At 44.6% G+C, this 17,574-nt stretch overlaps 1 protein-coding gene across 3 annotated transcripts in view; it reads right to left on the bottom strand.

Moving 5' to 3' along the window:
- Positions 1–339: 339 nt before the first annotated feature.
- The window catches only part of LOC149366024 (latrophilin Cirl-like), a 201,171-nt gene continuing 183,936 nt past the window's right edge, over positions 340–17,574 (bottom strand). For 2 of the 3 annotated variants that reach the window (XM_089547633.1, XM_089547627.1), the window contains exons 6-20: positions 16,700–16,864; positions 15,763–15,866; positions 13,735–13,926; positions 13,193–13,376; positions 11,874–12,017; positions 11,155–11,348; positions 10,755–10,804; positions 10,251–10,362; positions 9,474–9,577; positions 8,178–8,568; positions 6,621–6,724; positions 5,692–5,860; positions 4,636–4,785; positions 2,891–2,972; positions 340–2,099 (exon numbers count right to left, since the gene is read on the bottom strand). In XM_089547633.1, the coding sequence (XP_089403759.1) occupies positions 1,510–2,099; positions 2,891–2,972; positions 4,636–4,785; positions 5,692–5,860; positions 6,621–6,724; positions 8,178–8,568; positions 9,474–9,577; positions 10,251–10,362; positions 10,755–10,804; positions 11,155–11,348; positions 11,874–12,017; positions 13,193–13,376; positions 13,735–13,926; positions 15,763–15,866; positions 16,700–16,864 (2,735 nt within the window). In that variant the 3' untranslated portion in view covers positions 340–1,509. Of the gene's footprint in view, positions 2,100–2,890; positions 2,973–4,577; positions 4,786–5,691; positions 5,861–6,620; positions 6,725–8,177; positions 8,569–9,473; positions 9,578–10,250; positions 10,363–10,754; positions 10,805–11,154; positions 11,349–11,873; positions 12,018–13,192; positions 13,377–13,734; positions 13,927–15,762; positions 15,867–16,699; positions 16,865–17,574 lie in introns of all 3 variants that reach the window. The other variant, XM_089547642.1, reaches the window with a different exon arrangement.

Below are 17,574 nucleotides of genomic sequence, written 5' to 3'. Positions count from 1 at the left end.
ATATAAAATGACCCACCTGTACTGGCATTGCATTTGTCACTTCCACTTGGTTCCAACTGGAACCAGCTGGAAATTGTTCCATAAACCAGTTAGGCTGGGAAAGATTTTCACCAGGATTCTGCCCCTTGCATCACCTGCACTCTGATATACTTTGAATGGTTCACATCGTTTCTTCAGTTTGAGGAAGGAGTAAGTGTAATTAGTATGGCATCTGCACATAATGTGATGCAACAAGCACACCACTGCACTTTCAATTACAACAATATTTGTGCAGGAATTCAGAATTCCTCTCAAGCTGCCACATAGACTGCTTGTTTGCAAAAACCAGAGAATGAGAAGCACCTGTTATGAAATATTTTTAATTAGTAACACAATAAATTATGGTATTTTCTTTTAAACAAATGCACTTTCTTCAAGAAACCAGTGGTCCAACAAAAGAAACATGTTCATGCATGAGTTTGTGTTCACAGCTGTGACAAAACACGCACGTAACCTTAACATTCACAAATGTCCACGTATGTGGGGAAAGGCTTATTGATAAGCACATTTGTTACAACCATCTGAATGCAGAACCATCACAGTGTTGTTTTTTAATGCTGCGATTGAGACGACTAGGGCGTTTTTCAAACAACACCAAACGATGGGCAACACTGAGACATAATTCACAAAAGGAAAGCTCTGGAACAGCTGTTTCAGTAATAACTTCCCTGCTCTGCCAGTACAAACTTCCACTTCAAGGACGGTGGTGACTGATGAAAGATCGCGCACAGAAGAATGCAGAGCAAAAAAGAAATATACAAACATTGAACTGGTGGCTATTTTGTTAGCCTGGCACATTGTGAGCAAGACATGAAAGTAGAAGGTCTTTGTTTTGCCTGAGTGTCTTGCTTGGTGAAATTCGTTGAAAAAAAAAAAAAAAAGAAAGAAAAACCTAGGAACTGTCATTGGCAGAAGTGTCACATCAAGGTCACAAAGTCACAGTGGCGTGAGGGCACATTCCCTCGCACACAGAAGGAGGGCAGCATTTGCAGCTATTGAGCATCCACAAAGCAAAAGCGTCGCTTTGCAGCCACGGAACACCTTCGGTGAAACACGTGCCGTGTATTGCCACCTGGCAACGGTGCCAGCCAGTCCCGGTGTCACCAAGGGGTCTGAACGCATTTCACACCTAGCACAATACAAAAATGGGCGCGGCACGTCCAGCTCACTGGAAAACACTGCTGTTGAAAAAAGGATTAAAGCGTCAGCTATGTACAGGCTATCACGCACAGGCACACACACACACGCAAGCACACACGCTGTTGTTGGAATCGTGAAGCGTCCCGAGCTGCCACTTTGCGCTTATTGGTGGCGTGGAGTCCCATCTTGGCTCCATTTCTTGCTGTTTTGGCTGTTTTGTGCAAAGCCTCCCGCACGATGGCGCAGTTGGGGGCAGGCATGGGAGGTAGCCAATATCGCCAAGCTCTCCAAGTATTGCTTGAGGCGCACGTGTGCGCGTTACACGAGCCGTCAGCAGTCCGTACTGAGGTGCGCTGACGGCTGGCAGGGGTGCTTGGCTGCGGGGAGCGGCCTGCCATCGGCCACCACAGCCGACTGCAGCCTGCATTTGACGCGGTCACCTTCGAAGACCGCCATTACGAGCGCCGGATCGGCAGAGGCGAGGTCCATGGCCGCGGGGTCCGCGCCTGGCATCATCGTCCGCTGCTGGTGGAACGCGTGCCGGATGAGCGGCCTCCGGTCGCAGCCCAGGCTTGAGCCGGACTGGTGGCTGCTGGCGTCCGAGCGGCTTCGCGAGTGGCACTCTTCGTCGAGACCCCGGCCCAGCCCGAGCACGTTGAAGCTCGGCGTCATCGGAGGCTCGTCCTGGTCGATGGTCTCGTAAATGTGGTCCAGGTACACGCCGGCGTCCGAGCCGCGGTAGTGGCCGTACGGCGGCGGGTGCGGCTCGCTGCCGTCGCAATCCGCCATGGAGCCGAACTCGCCGCCGCCAAGCTCGTCGCAGTCGCTCTGCCGCGGAAGCACCAGAATGGCGTCGCGCGCCCGAGGAGTGGTGCGCGAGTTAAGGACTTGGCACATCGGCATTCTTGTAGATGGGCGATCTGCGCAGATTCAAAGAGTGGCACATTATGGCAGAGCACTCTGGCTACAAGCGGGCGCAATGTTTAAAGAAGTTTCCCTCTGTCAATCATAAAGCATTGCTACCTGCTCGGCAAAGAAAGGGGAAAATGAACAAGACCATGAACATGGCACAGAAAAAAGATCATGGCCCATGTCACAAAGTATCAATGCATTTAATACATCGCATTTCTGAGTACACACAGCTTCTTGCTCTCAGTCTGTCTCATATTATGTTGAAAGCATGTGCAACTATGACTTTATCTTAAAGATAGTGCAAAGACAGCACCATGAAGACCTCATGATAGACAAGTTTCACACATGAATTAGCTTGTTCTTGTCTGTGACATTTATGTTATAGCACTATGCTAGTGATTGTATCATGCATTCCTACAAGCTTTAAAATTCAAATTATGCAAAAGTCACAGGCTACTGGAGAAGTTAAACTCGGTTTCCTGAATGATGCTACACACTGCCCTTGATGCAAAGCTAGGTTCAGGGTAATGTGGACTTCGTAAAAGGAATGAGTGGAGCAAGCTCATGGTTTTCAGTAATATTAAACGTTGGGCCAGTTGGTATTGATCGATTAGGAAAGAGCATGCACAACAAAGACAAGGCACAAAAGGATAAACCAGAATAAAACAGCTCACATTTGATCCTGTTCCATCCTTTTGTGTTTAGTCTTTTTTGTACATGCTGTTTCACAATGAGGGCCAAACATCGCAGCAATCGTACAAAATCAAAAGGGCAGACGAATTCCAAAGTATTAACATACCTAGTGTAGTTGACCTCATTGAGGATGATTGTGTGACAACGGAGTCCAGGTTCTTCGGCGGGCACCAAAATTGATTGCCAAGCTGCACGGAGAAACGAAAAGGTGACAGTGAACTTCAAGTACAAAAACCATGATTGAACAAGGCAAGGCTGAAGACTGCACAACAGCCTCCAGCGACACAATCAACACTCCTATCCACCCTGGTGGTGCTAAATGTGCATTCACAGTAATGTCTATTTAAACACACAGTGCTCATAATAGTGAGCAATTAGCAATGCAAAATTGTAGCTTAGCGCTTTTGGTACAACCCTCGTAGAGGAACAAACATGCAGATCAACGAGAAACCGCTTCAGAGTATAAAATTGCTTCATATTGTACCAAAACACCAAACCTCACTTCACAGAGGTCTTATGCAGTTAGTATATTTTACTTATAAAAAAACATGCAAAAAGAGAACGAAGAGGTATGTTAGCTACAGGCACCTCAAGCCTTCAACACCAAAGAGGAGTGAATACTACAAGTTAGTTCAGCTACAGGCAAGATAATGCACAGCTACAGCCCAAAGAGTACTACATTCTACAGAAATGTGAGAAGATGGCAACAAGCACGCTCGCGGCAGCGATTTATCCAGTGAAGGCCCAGAGATGCAAGCCAAAAAATACTGTGTTCTGTGAGCTTTCGTTTTTCTTTTTCGCGACATATTGGAAAGCTGAGCAACTTCATCAATGATCATTTCGGCTATTAATGCTGCAGCAAGATGCGACAAATAGAAGAATGGAATAGATGACATTGCTGGCTCTCAACTGAAACACTTATCGGAAATGCAAGTGACATATACCTGAACACTAGTTTTAAAACGTTCATGAAAAAATAATGGAAGACAATAAACAACAGAAAAGAAATTGCAAACATTTATGCTATGCTGTGCACGTGAGGACCTTGTGATAGCAGTGACACCGTGCTAGGTCTGTGATGTTGAAGCTTTTTATTGACATCCGCTCTGTCCACACCACGCTCTCTCTATCCCGACAGTCTCCCTTCCCGCACCTTGTAGCATTCTAGCTGTAAACCATCGCCCTCCCATGCGCAGCTTTGTATTACATCTCACCATGTAGCACCGCAGTTGATGTGGCACTCCCTCTTGCTGCACTGCACCACACCCAACAGATTCCTGACCCTCTGAGCTGCGCCTCTACAGTGCAGTGATTCCCTCTCATTCTCACCGTTCTACATTTCAGATTTCATCCCCTGCTGTGAATATACCTGCTATTTCCTTTCCCATGCCATAGCATTCGCAGTGTACAGAATGTATCACATTATCGCCCAGACCCAAGACCAATTAGTGACCCATAGGTCGCATAACTGATTGAGGACATCTACGACGTCACGGATACAGGGGTCAGTGAGAATAACAGCTATCGCTGAAAAAAAAAAAAAAGTGACCTACACCTAAAAAATAAACCCTTCCCGCATGAACAAGGCCACAGTCCATGTGCTTTTAATCCTTCAGTGGTCAGTTATATGCTTCCAACAATGATACAGGCCATATTATTCCTTAGTCCCTAGCCTTCTTTGCACTTCATGCTTCGCCAGATACAGTGCTCATGCCAGCAGTAGCAGGCACGAAAGAAGAAGGCTGGGCATGCAGCAGGCGGAAGGCTTCCCCCCCAATCACCAACATTACTACCTGCTGCGGCCGGCGACAGTGTGCTGTCAGAGGAGCGGAACGGAGGGGTGGTACGCACACTGTGGGGCAGTCCGCCGCAGGACGGGGCCGAGTGGGCCGTGCCATTGGAATGCGCGAACGAGGGCCGCTCCGAGGCACACTTCTCACGCCGCAGGCATGATGGCAGCCACGAGCAGTGCCGCAGAATCTGCTTGTACTCCTTGCGGACCTGTTGGCAACGCAATGCAAAAGACCACTTAGAAACCGGAGCCTTGGGCCTCTGTGAGAAGTAAAATCTTCAAAAGACTGACACTTGTTGGATATAGCAGGCCAAGAAATGTTGCATTTATTGCAAGTAAGGCCTTTCGCAAGAAATCGAGTCACACACAGCAGTTAGCTCTGTCTCCTTGGCTCCCAAACGCATCATCCTTGTGTAATTTTGTGTAAGGCTGGATTAAGAAACTAAGCTCAGTTACATCGTGCTACTGGTAGAAAGGTAGAAAGTGATAAAAAAGGTCACTTACAGAGCAATCTACACCACAAGAAAGAATGCAGAGAAAGTAAGGAGAGGAAAGCTGACTACAAATTTCATTTGCTACCATAAACTTGGAGAGGGTGATAAAGTGGGAAAGCATAGGAACGAGACAGAGAAAGGCATGGTTAAAGTGTACGCATACTCACAAAATGAACAATTCCCAATTACAACAAGAAAACTGTTTGAAATGTGCTAAATTGGTTTGCTTGAAATTTGAAAACTGTGCGCTGCGGATGATATAATTAGGTAATTCAGTCGAGTGCTATCAGATTCAGATTTACAACATTCCAGAAATAATTTTTCCTACGAACAGCCCAGGACTGGAACAACCTTCCCGCCCACACGCCTTGTTAACAGACCTTCATCAATTCAAGACTGCCATTAAAAATCTTCCATAAAATCACGTGTATTGTCGTACTCCCCGCCCACCCCTCATGTAATACCCCCTAAAGGGGCCTTTGAGGTATCAATAAAAAAATAAATAAAGTTGTTTCTCAAGGAATGCTTGTGCTCACATCTTGGCAACAAATCAAACTTTATAGTTCTGATATAAATGTACATCGCTTTGAGCACCAAACAATAGGTGGAAGCAGCAGTCACCTTATCATTCCTTAGGCAGTGGAATACGAAGATGAAGAGCCCCTGTAGGCTGTTCAGGAATGTGAAGAGGTACGCCATCACCACTGACTCGGCGTTCAGGTAGAGCAGCCCAAAGCCCCACGTCAGGCCAAGCAACACGACGAGCACTGCGGCACTGCGAATCCAGACCCTGAAAAGATGGCAGAATTGAATTTAGAAGGCAGCCGGCAACTTTCTTCACATACTGCAACAGCTCCCGTGGCATTTGGCGTCCCTCATAGCCTGAGTCGCTTTGGGACGTTAAACCCCAATAAACATTTAAACAGTGCGCGGATTCAAAGTAATGAGGTCACCCACGGATGCCTGATGCGCCCCTTTTGGAGCACACGACAACTAATAAAATAGTTGTCGTCCGCTCCGACAGGGGGCGTAAGGCGTCCGTGGGTGACCACATTACATACCTCATTACTGCGAACAGAGCCATGGATACAACCGAACTCATCGAAGCAGAGAGAGAGTCGTGCTAAAGAAGCAGTTAAAGTGTGTAGTTGTAATGTGTAGTCAAATAAAGCACTAGTACAGCACTAGTAAAGTACTAGCCTCGCAGTCAATGCCAAACAGTGTGCCATGAAAGGCTTTCGCCTTGCAGCACTTTAGGGAGCCAAAGTGCCCCCTGAATTTTTTAAGTCTCTGTGGAAATAGAAAACAAAACAACAATGTAAGCTATTTTATTACAGAATGAGCGCATTTTAATGTTCGTACACTTCTTATCTTTACTGCACCAGAAACAATGAGCACAAGTCTGAACACTAGTGTGCGCTTTGCTCTGCGGAATGTGATGCTAGAATTCAGATTGCAAGAGAGCATGCTGAAGAGCAACGTTTCAGCCAGCGGAAACGAAACCAGAGGAGTCAACCTCTGTAGCAAAATGCAAATGTGTAGTCGCCCACCTGATGTTTGCCATCTTGGATTGCTCCTTATTCTTCACTGAGCTGGCAAGGCTGGAGTGGCGACACATCATGTAGACAGCAATGCTGAGGAACACTAGATTGGCCTGCACAAGAAAGGGTCCGCAAAGAAATAATATGTTGGTACAAGTGTAGACAAAAAAAAACCTACAGTTACAGAAGCAGTTTCACTGGGGAGAAACACCACGCTTTCTGAATAGTGAGTAAAAGCCCAATTAGACACCCTCAGCAAGTCGTTCTGTGTTTCACAATGAAAACCAATAAGCCAGTCAAGTACTGCATCAATCGTATGCTATTCTATAACACATCTGACATAGAATGGATGTACAAAATGGTGGCTGAAATGAAGACAATGTAAAGTTATAAGTGCACACACACAGAAGGGCAAGGCATGGGGCAGGGAGAGGGGCGAAATTCTTTCTTCCCATTTTTCTCCTGCCGTCTGAAAAACATGAACTAGAAGGTTATCTTGATGACATGATCACAGTCGATACAAATTCATAAAATTCCCTGGCTGGAGTGCACTGTGTCCAAAGTGCAGAATTTCAGGCACTAGGACAATACAAACGTGCAAGTATGACTACACTCTCGTGCACTAAGAACTATCCGTGCATCACCGATGTCGTGATCGCCATTCGCGCAGTATGTACCGCGAGCAGCGAGCGGTGGCTTGCGGCCATCAATAAATTCCGTGAGTTCTAAGCAGATCTGCGTGAATGCATTTTCTGGGCTTCTGCATGCAAATACAAATTTCAGATGACACGAATATTTTTCGCGACCCCTTGACAATCATATCATTGACAATCTGCTGTATCATGAACTGTCCTTTCACCCACCTCCCTCTTCCTGCAGAGAGTCCTGCACACACCTTTGGTATATATAGTAATGATAGCTGAGGAACTAATATTAAAGGTGCAGTGAAGAGGAATCTGAACTCGTCTTTTTGCCGCGGAAACTCAATCTACACTTTCCGAGCATTCTTAGAAACTTCGATTTATAGCCCCATGTGGCCGATTTCCCTAATTAAATCGAATTAAAGTCCGGCTCCTGCCTTTTTTTTTTTAATTCTCCCCATACAGTGGGCGGAGTCGACCAACATGTGGAGCGCCTTTCACCCAGTCCTGTGGCGGCTTGCTGCTCTGCCATCGGCGGAGTAATCCGTAGTAATCCCTAGAAGGAAATAGTCCACGTGTATTTTTATTTCTGCGGGCTTATCTTGCGGCTATATTATCTGCGAATGAAACTATTTATTCAAGGAAACCTAAAAAACAAAATAAAGCGAAAGCAAAGCCTCCACGGAGCTGGCTGACAGGCACTCCACGCGTTGGTCGACTCCGCCCACCGTATGGGGAGAATTCAAAAAATAAAGGCGAGAGCCGGACTTTAATCCGATTTAATTAGGGAAACCGGCCACACAGGGCAATGAGTCGAAGTTTCTAAGAATGCTCGGAACAAATTCCCGCAGCAAAAAGACGAGTTCAGATTCCTCTTCACTGCACCTTTAAAAACAAAAGCTCAGGTGAGGCCAGTGACACATACCAGCAGTATGGCAACCACAGGTCCAACAAAGCTCAGGATGAAGTAGTTGTCGGCACGCAGCCAGCAGTGCCGCGACGTGCCGTAGCTGGTTGGGTCGATGCCTGCGGCCACGGTGACGACCACGGCAGGTGCCCCGTACGCGAGTGCGTAGTACCAGCCGAGACGCGACTTCTCCGAGTCGAAAACCTCGATGAGCATGACGTAGAGCTGGAACCCCTCGAGGAACATCCACAAGAAGGCAGCCAGGAAGAAGTAGTGGAGCAGGCCGGCCACCACGCCGCACAGGGCGCGCTGTGTCGTCTGGGCAATGCCAGCCACGAAGATGATCTCCGCTATGAGCAGGCACATGCAGAGGTTCTTGTGGATCACTGTGCGCTCACTCTCCAGGCTTCTGCAATGTGGACGTGCAGGAAGTGTGCGCTTAGCATCGGTAATTATTCAGCAAGAATAAAAGTCGCTTGTTGTATTCTTTTCTTGCCAGAAGTGGCTTTATGGTGGCTCTGACAAATCCCAGTGTGCACCCACTAGCTATGAATGCTAATAAGATGGAGTAGCCGAAAAAAGTTGCCAGCGTATCACAACAAGAACGGTTAAGCAAGGCTCATGTCTAGTGTACAGTCGGGGACAAAAGTCTCCGGACCACGTGTTCCTCTGACGCAGCCGATAGCTTTGATATTAGTTGGCGGCTGAAGACCACACTTCTGGAGATAAAAGTTAAATTTGTGTTCTTTCATCTCCACAAGTGCGCTCTCCAGCCGCTGTCTGATAGTAGAGCTATAAGCTTGGTTTGAGGAACACGTGGTCCGGAGACTTTTGTCCCCGACTGTACAACATGAAAGAGCACAGCAGAGTAGTCAGTTTTCTTAGGCCAACTGAAAACTGAGCCACTGGGCACAAAGCTATATCCCTTCTTTCCTGTGCTCACAGTTTTAAACATTAATGGCAGAGGGCAGATGACAAAACTTGCCCTTATTCCCTTGAAGTTGATCATTTTACTAAATCCGTACTGAGTTAATGTGCCAAAATTATTTTTGCCTGCTCAATCAGTAGTTTTCATGGTAACGATGTAATAAGTCACTTACTGAAGAAAAAAGAAGCTTACAAAACTGAATATCTGACTTGAATACAGAAGATGAGAGCAACTAATCTTCGACTGGATGAATACAAAACTGTCACCAAGTGACCTCATAACAACCGCCTGCTTTAATCCCTTGCACCACATTTTGAGCTCCGGGAAAAGTTAAGTCGTTCCTCAAAGAGCGTGAATGAAAAACACACAAAGGAAAGTCTGCTGACCTGAGGACCTGGAATGTGATGAAGGTCAGGATGAGGCAGACAATGGATACAAAGCAGCCAACGTAGGTTATCACTTGCAGGGCCACTTCGTTTGTGTACGAGAGCTGCATAAGAAATAAGGCAAGCAGAAAATGAGAACAAACCAACAAAAGACAGCAGTTGAGGGCAGTAGCTGACAGTAACAGGCTAAGAAGACTGGTTACATCAGCTAGATATTGCAACTAGTTCTTGCAACTAACATATCTGGCCAAGAAAGACACTTAGGCAAAGCAAGCAACTAAGTCGGTGAATATCTAAACTTAACTACACAGGTATTGCTTTCTTTGTTAGCACTCCACATTTTAAATCGTCCCTGGAAAACATAAATGCTTGCAAGATGCTCCGAACACTGACAAGTGAGTATTCTATGCACCGAGGCGAATTAGGTGCGAGGCACACTGCTTTCAGAATGCTCCACTGCTATTAAAAAACGCCGGCTTTGTAAAACATGCACAAAGGGTACGTGGCGCAGAGGACACAAGGCGAACACATGCTTGCTAATGAATCATGGGAAGCCATACTTTGAGAAGGGTGTAAAAAGCTTACTGTATCTGTGTTTCCACATGACTGCACTACAGCATAATAACATTAAAAAGATTAAGGAGCGTTCAAGACCCTACTGTTCCTTAAATAACCTAGACAGCCAAATGAATTGTTACAAAGCATATCATTAGTATAAGGTGTCGTCATTGGCATAATTGAGATATAAAATGTTAATCCACAGAGTGAATAACTTACCTGAACAGCTCTGACATCCATGAGGACAGCAAAGTTTGTGAGGTGGTCACATGCGCAGACTGTGTGCGTCTGGTTACTGGCTTCAACCCAACATCCCCGCTCAGACCAATCCCTAGAACGAATAAAAGCGAGGCTAGTTACAGTGATGAATCAGCAGTGCAACAATACCCTCCATGCAACCCTTGAGTTAAATGCAGAAGATTAATAAACGGAAAGATTTGTTGGCCAACAATATGGTGTCGCAGATGCTTTCCTGCACAACAGCGTTATGTTCAAAACTATATCTCTTCCACACCACGCTGCCATAAAACGGTATAGGCTAGTACTGGAACTAGTACCATTATTACTGAATGATCCTTTGTGTAGTCTTTCCTGTAGTCACCACAGAACAATCCACCTTTGTGAGGCAGGTCTAATCATGCTCCTGAAACATGAGGCCTACATGAAAAAAAAAAAAAAGTTGAACAGAACGCACCGCCAGAGTTTGAATGACCTTTAGCTTACCTCTTGCTGAAGTCCCAGAAAACACATTGTGGGTCACTGACATTTTCCTCCTAAAGAAATAGAAAGAAGAGACAAAAAATATCAAACAACAAGTCACATGACATAAAGTGAAGTTCATGCTTTTGGAAATACTGCGATTTTTGTTTAGCAGTGAGAACACGTTGGCAAATGAAAATTAAAGCCTGAATGAATGCCAGAACTCCCTATAAAATACTAATGCGTACTCATCTCAAGCATGTGAGGAATTCAGATATAAATTTGACCAAACTGAAATCAAAGCCTGAATGAATGCCAGAACTGCCTAGAAAATACTAATGCGTACTCATCTCAATCAGTGATCGCCATGCACAAGTGAGAAATTCAGATATAAATTTGACCAAACTGAGCTTGAAAACAGTACCTGATTGTGCTTAAGCGTGACTAGCACTGGCTGGGAGAGGCCCAGAACCCTGCGCCTTCCGAGGGCGGCCGCCACCACCCGAGAGTTGACCAGGCGCATCGTGCTGTTTGGGGTGGATTCAGCAATGTTGGGGTTGGAGGCCGCCAGGATGGCTTCCATTTTGCGGTACGAGAAGAAGGCGACCTTCACCACTCCTGCAAGATACAGTGCGCAAGCAAGAGTATGTCGTCACACTCCCACTGCTTGAGCGTGCAAAGTTTAACAATCTTTCACATTCATCTGACCCTGCTTACATATTTGCACTTCTTTTCGTGATCAGTTTTGCACTCTAGTAGCATCTGTGTATCATAGCATTATAGTAGACTCATTAATTGCAACTCACTGGGTTTGCACACCAAGTGAATTCGTAATAATGCTTTGGTCTCATGAAAATCAGGCAATTAGAAAGGTTCTCCTTAATTTGAACTCTGCAAATTTAAACAAATTTTTGGTTCCCTGCGGATTCAAATAATCAAGACAACTGTAGGTGCTTCCAAACTTGTAATCCTTTATGTCTGAATAATGCTTGAAAACTGGATTTCTGTTTTCATCTTTTGCAAAGAAAGATACCTTGTGCCATGATGCTCTTTGGCCAAAGGTGTGCCATTAAAATTCAACATATCGTCATCAGCTCATGCGAATACGAACAGGAAAAAAATGCAATGTCATTGCCTGCCTACCGTTTCTGGCACTTTCCAGAAGCGTCTTGTAAGGAAGGTAGATGGAGTCTCCTGAATCCGACCAAGATGTTCCCCGGGTCACAGAAGGGTCAGGAAATGACATGTCCGTGACACTCTGGATGTTCAAAACTCTAACTGCGACCACTGAAGGCAAAACAAGAAAAAAGCAGCTATGAGTATTCACGACATAGGAACACCAATTTCAAAATGAATGACGAACATTCTATTTTATTTAAGCTGCACTATCTAGGGCATCCTACATTCAAGAAGCGCACAGAATGCTCAACAAGAATAACCTTCACTACTCTTCAATTTGCCCAAGCTGGGCATTATTCAGGCTATGAAAAACAAGAGTCCCTCTGCTCCTATAGAAGGTTTGTTGTTGTCACGTCACGTCTAGCTGGCACTTTATTTTTCAAGGTAGGCATATTCTAAGCAAAGTTCATTACTTAAAAAAAAAAATGTTAGAATGTAGATGCTAGTACTGAAAAGCTGTTCCTATAATCGTTGATCACTGCAGATTTCACGTCATCAAAACTACTTGCTTGAAGTCCAGCTGAGCAGGATATTTCTGTAAGCCAACTATCAAGGGAGTTTCAAAGAAAGCTACTGCTATATAGGATAACAATGCAGTATCAATGTCTGTGAAAATTGTTCAGTTATTAGTACTGCATGGTTTCTGTGCCTCCTTCTGTAGTCCGATGCTGTTACAGGTCGTTGGGTCAACACTGAAACACAACCCTTATTATGGCAGTTGGTTTGCAAAACTTTCATGCCACTGTTTTTTTAAGCTACCAGCTGCCTGCAGAGTGATGTGAAATATTTTGCTGACTTTTATTGAGGAATATCTTGATATATGATTATGGAACTACCCTCTTCAAAGGCATAATAAATTCGGATGCATTTCTTCTTCTTCTTTAAAGCTAATAAAAGCTCCACAGCCATGTTCAACAAGCTCAAAACTTACGATACTGCTTACGCTTTTAAGCAATGGCTCATCTTGAGTTGTCAGTAGGCAGCTTGGAGGTGGAGTTCCGATCTGCTGTAGTCACACCATTATTTTTCAAAGTAGGTATATTCTAAGCAAAGTTCATTGTTTAAAAAAAATGTTAGAATGCAGCAGCTGGTACCGAACAGCTGCACCTTAAAAGTGCCAGAAGAAACATCCCACTTTGCCGTAAAGCCCAAAAATATGTTCTGGTCATTATTCATTTCAAGTCTTCAAGCATACTATTCTATGCTGACCCTTAGTGTCGAGCTTTGTTTCCCCAACTCTAATCAAAATGAACCAAATGAATTTCGGAGGAATGGGTACTCACTGATGTTGCTCTGGACACGACTGTAGTTCATGTTGGTGCTGTGGCTCTTCACCATGAGCATCGCATTGCGCTCCAGCCCCTCGAGAAGAGAAGATGCTGCTGCTCGCTGTTCCATGGGCGGAAGGTCACCCCAGGCACTTCGCTGGTGATCTTCCAGCAGGTTGCTGCTGAAGTCTACGACCGACTGTAAGCCAACACGGTCCCACATTAGCAGCATGCGGCTGTTTACGACTCAGCGGTACGATATCCTTGTGATCAGTACTCGTAAACAATGCTACCTCATGAATTTTTTTCCTTAAGAAAGCAAGTCACGTCGTTTTCATTACAGAACAAAAATTATGTAAGAACTAGATCACTATCAGCTGTTTCTACCACAAGCAAGAAGAACGTGTCAACCTACGTAGTGATCACCAATTATGAGTTAGCCACCGCAGCAATCAGAGAAAGGCTAAACTAAAGATGCAAACTGCTAGTTATACAGAAAAACCATGGCAGAAACAAAGCACTAAAGCTCAGAAGAACTGTTGACGGGGGCCACTCACGTTCATGAGCTCCTCAACAACTTGCTGCCGCTGGTAGCTGTCCGAGGCCTGGTCCAACTTGTCTTCCATCTTGGACAACAGCTGCTGCACAATGCTGGTAGTGTGCAGGAGGTCTCCCCCGTACAGCGACTTCACACGTGTCTTCTGCGAGAGCTCGCTGCCCAAGTTGACCACGGAGGCCCCACCCTGGATCTGCGGAGTGGAAAGCACCAAGACTTAATCCAACTTTGGTACAGAGCACTTGACATGCGAGCGAGGTAAAAAAAAAGAAGTAAAAATGGGAACAGCAGACAACTGGGTACCTACAGGTGAAGTTATCAAAAGGATCACGTTGTTTAATAAGGGGGGACACTGGTCTTGAAAAGAAAATTTTATTAATTTAGTTATAGTTATGAAATTTTCAAGGCACATGTATTTTTGTGCGCTGATTCTAGATATGTCATTTAATTTCATGTAAAACAATCCCTTGAGCAATTATGCACTTTTTATGCAAGTATTTTGCGCAGAGTTTTGAAGAAAATTTGCTGCAGGAAACTCGCTGAAATGCATGCCATTGGGTTCTGTTGACACCAAGGAATACAATAAGGGTAAAATTATCATCCTGGCTCTCATAGAACTTGAGAAATAGGGTACTGAAGCTGCCACTTCAGGAACATTTTCCTTCACATTTCTGAAGCGACAACTTCCTAACTCTATAACTTAAGTTCTATGATAGGCAGGAAGACAATTTCACCCTTATTGTATTCCTTGGCATCAAGAGAACCCAATGGCACACATTTCAGCGAGTTTCCCGCAGCAAATTTTCTTCAAAACTCTCCGCAAAATACTAGCATAAAAAGTGCATAACTGCTCAAAGAATTGTTTTACATGAAATTAAATGACATTTTTAGAATCAGCACACAAAAATACATATTCCCTGAAGATTTCGTAACTGTGACTTCATTAATAAAATTTTTTTTTTCAAGACCAGTGTCATGGTCATGGACATGGTCATGTGTACAAAGTTTAATATGAACCATTAATCAATCGGTCACATCCCTCTGTACGGCAGTGCACGTTAAAGAACCCCAGGTGGTCGAAATTTCCGGAGCCCTCCACTACGGCGTCTCTCAAAGCCTCAGTCGCTTTGGGACGTTAAACCCCAATAAACCAATAAACCAAACCGATGGGACCAATGGTATACCAATAGGTTACGTGGCCCATCGGCCACAAGTGACCCAGAGGGCTTTGTGATGGTAACATGATGACTACATGTACTGCAGGTACAGTAGCCATAGTATGCATGCAGAAAGCCTGGATGTGCAACAGCAACACAAATACGCCGCCTAATAATTGTATACACCGATTAGCATCTGACAACAGCATCCAGAGAATTTTCATAACACACGGCAGACACAAGCCACATGAAACTTGTGATGTGTGCTACAAACGTTCACAATTTTTTTTTATTCATTAACACAGCGACCGTACACATTTTAGAGACAACCTGTCTACAAAGCCAATGTAGTGCCTTGATATTCAGTACGGAACACAAATTTATAATTTGAAACAGGACTTGAAAGCAGGTATCGTTTCGCAGGGTCTTCCAAATACTATTATTCAACTTCGCAAGAAAAAACATCATTTTCTTTTCTCCACAGACCACACTGTAGTTTGCCAATATTTGTGAAGCCTTTTTGTGATTGTTGCGCTATTAGTTCTACATTAAGTCGTCATTCCTCAGGTAACAGCTGCTCTTTCTGATAAAGGTAAAGATTAGATATGAGGTATGCACTCTCTTCTTATACATGATGCTTCCATACTGTGCACTGCCCAATGAAGAGACTGACAGGGGCACAGAATTAAAAAGAACCAGCACTAGTCCTGTTCATTTCTGTGTCCTCAACTTTCTTCTGAAGCCATTTCATTTCTGTGATGTCGTGCCAACTTGACAAGCAATCAGTGCTTTCAGAGAAACTTGTCTAAACACACGTCCGCAATCAGACTGGCAGATAAGAAAAGGCCAAGTAATGACCTCAAGGTTCTCACCCTTCGCTCTAGGTCACTGACCCAGAAAGAATTGCATCCACTAAGGTCAGGCCGGTCAGATAACCACTTCACAGGGTTCACACCACACTGCCACCGGGCATCACCTGGAGGAAGAAAAAACAAACACAGGAAGAGTTTAATGTTTCCACACTGACATTTCGCAGCATGTTATATATGCTCCGGTGACTTTTGATTCTCTCTGTGACCCATCTATTGATTTTTGTTCACCCTAGGTAACCTTAGCACCCTTAGAAAACACTCTTGCCTCAAATATGGTCTGCAAACAAATTCACAAAGAACACAGCATACCACCAAAAGTTGTACAGGGATGCAAACTTCAACAGTTGGGAAGGGTGAAAATACTGAGACAGGACATCACGGTGCACTTATTACGCAACTCTCATTTTTAGCTGCAGCTGAATAGCTAGTTATCCAGTGAATTCTTTATTTCACTATTGTCATCACTAAGTGAAGCCCACATCTTTCAATACTGTGGCAAAACAACTAACTGAACCATGTTGAGTTATAATTAATAGTAGGTAGGTCTACTGTGCACAGTTTGAAATTCACACCTGATAGTTAAGCTTTAACATGTGCAGTCCATTTGGTGCTATCCATTCATTATATTCACCACCAAATTCATAAAATGAGTGTCATACTAGTGCCAGCCTTTATATATTGGCCATTTGGCGTTTCATTTTATTCAATATCGATCAGTTGGAATGGACTAGATTCAAAGTAAGTTACAACTTGCAGGGCATTTAATCAAATTATACACAATGGTGCTTGAATAAGGGTACACCTGGCTAGATAACTAACTCCGAAAGTAGCGCTCTGGTACTATCACAGCATTCAAATTTAGAAAATCTGTGCCGAATAAAATGAAACACCTCCATATAAATGACTAAATGAACACAAGGTGTGGCCATCAGCTTACCTCTGGCACCACCAGGGCAGGGGTAGACAGCCACGTCACCAGCCCGAGTCCAGTTCCAGAAGATGTCCCTCGCAACCACCGGCTGGCAATAGTCCGAGAGCAGATCCAGAGCAGTAGATGTCTCCAGTGTGATAGCCTCCACGGCAGCAGTGTCTGCGGGCGTGACTGCACAACAACACAGAGGGGAGACCACGTTATTAGACAGGGAACATAAAGACTTGCGCTTTTAACTTCAGTAAAAGGTTTGGAACTAATTTGAGAACAGCGCAGCATAGCGAGCCATAGAAACAAAAATTGATACGGGTATCGTTAAGAGAGAGATTGGAGCAGGGTTTGGTCGAGGATAAAACATGAATAAATGGTATCCTAGCTGAGATCAAGAAGAACGAATGGGCATGGAAAGGACCCATGATGACGAACATAGGTGAACAGTGGTTCATTAGTGTAATGGAATGGACTCCAATGGAAGGCAAGACGTAGGAGGCAGTGACAAAGAGACAGGTTGGCCGATGGGATTAGGAAGTTTGCAGGAATATGGTGACCTCAGCTGCTGCAGGACTGAGTTAATTCGAGGTCATTGAGAGAGTCCTTTGTCCTGCAGTGTTGGGCTAATGATGGTGACGACGACGATGATGGAAGTCTCGTGCAAGAAGAAAATTCTACTAACAAAAAAGTGGGACTGAAAAAAGTGAGATTTGCACAGACACAATAAAAACAGACATTAATACTGTGTACTTGGTGTGGTAGAGATGCTCATCTCCACTGGATTTATGTAAACCTACTAACATAGTGCAGATTCAACTAGACTAAGTGTGTAAGTCTGAAATGAAAATTGTCAGATCAGGCACAGTTCGAGGTGCACGAGAAGAAGAAAG

The sequence above is a fragment of the Amblyomma mixtum genome, chromosome 1 (genome assembly GCF_055824585.1).
Source record: "Amblyomma mixtum isolate Tamu chromosome 1, ASM5582458v1, whole genome shotgun sequence".
Taxonomy (NCBI): Eukaryota; Metazoa; Arthropoda; class Arachnida; order Ixodida; family Ixodidae; genus Amblyomma; species Amblyomma mixtum.
The sequence above is the reverse complement of the archived record's forward strand: the minus strand, read 5'-3'. Positions and strand labels throughout refer to the sequence as shown.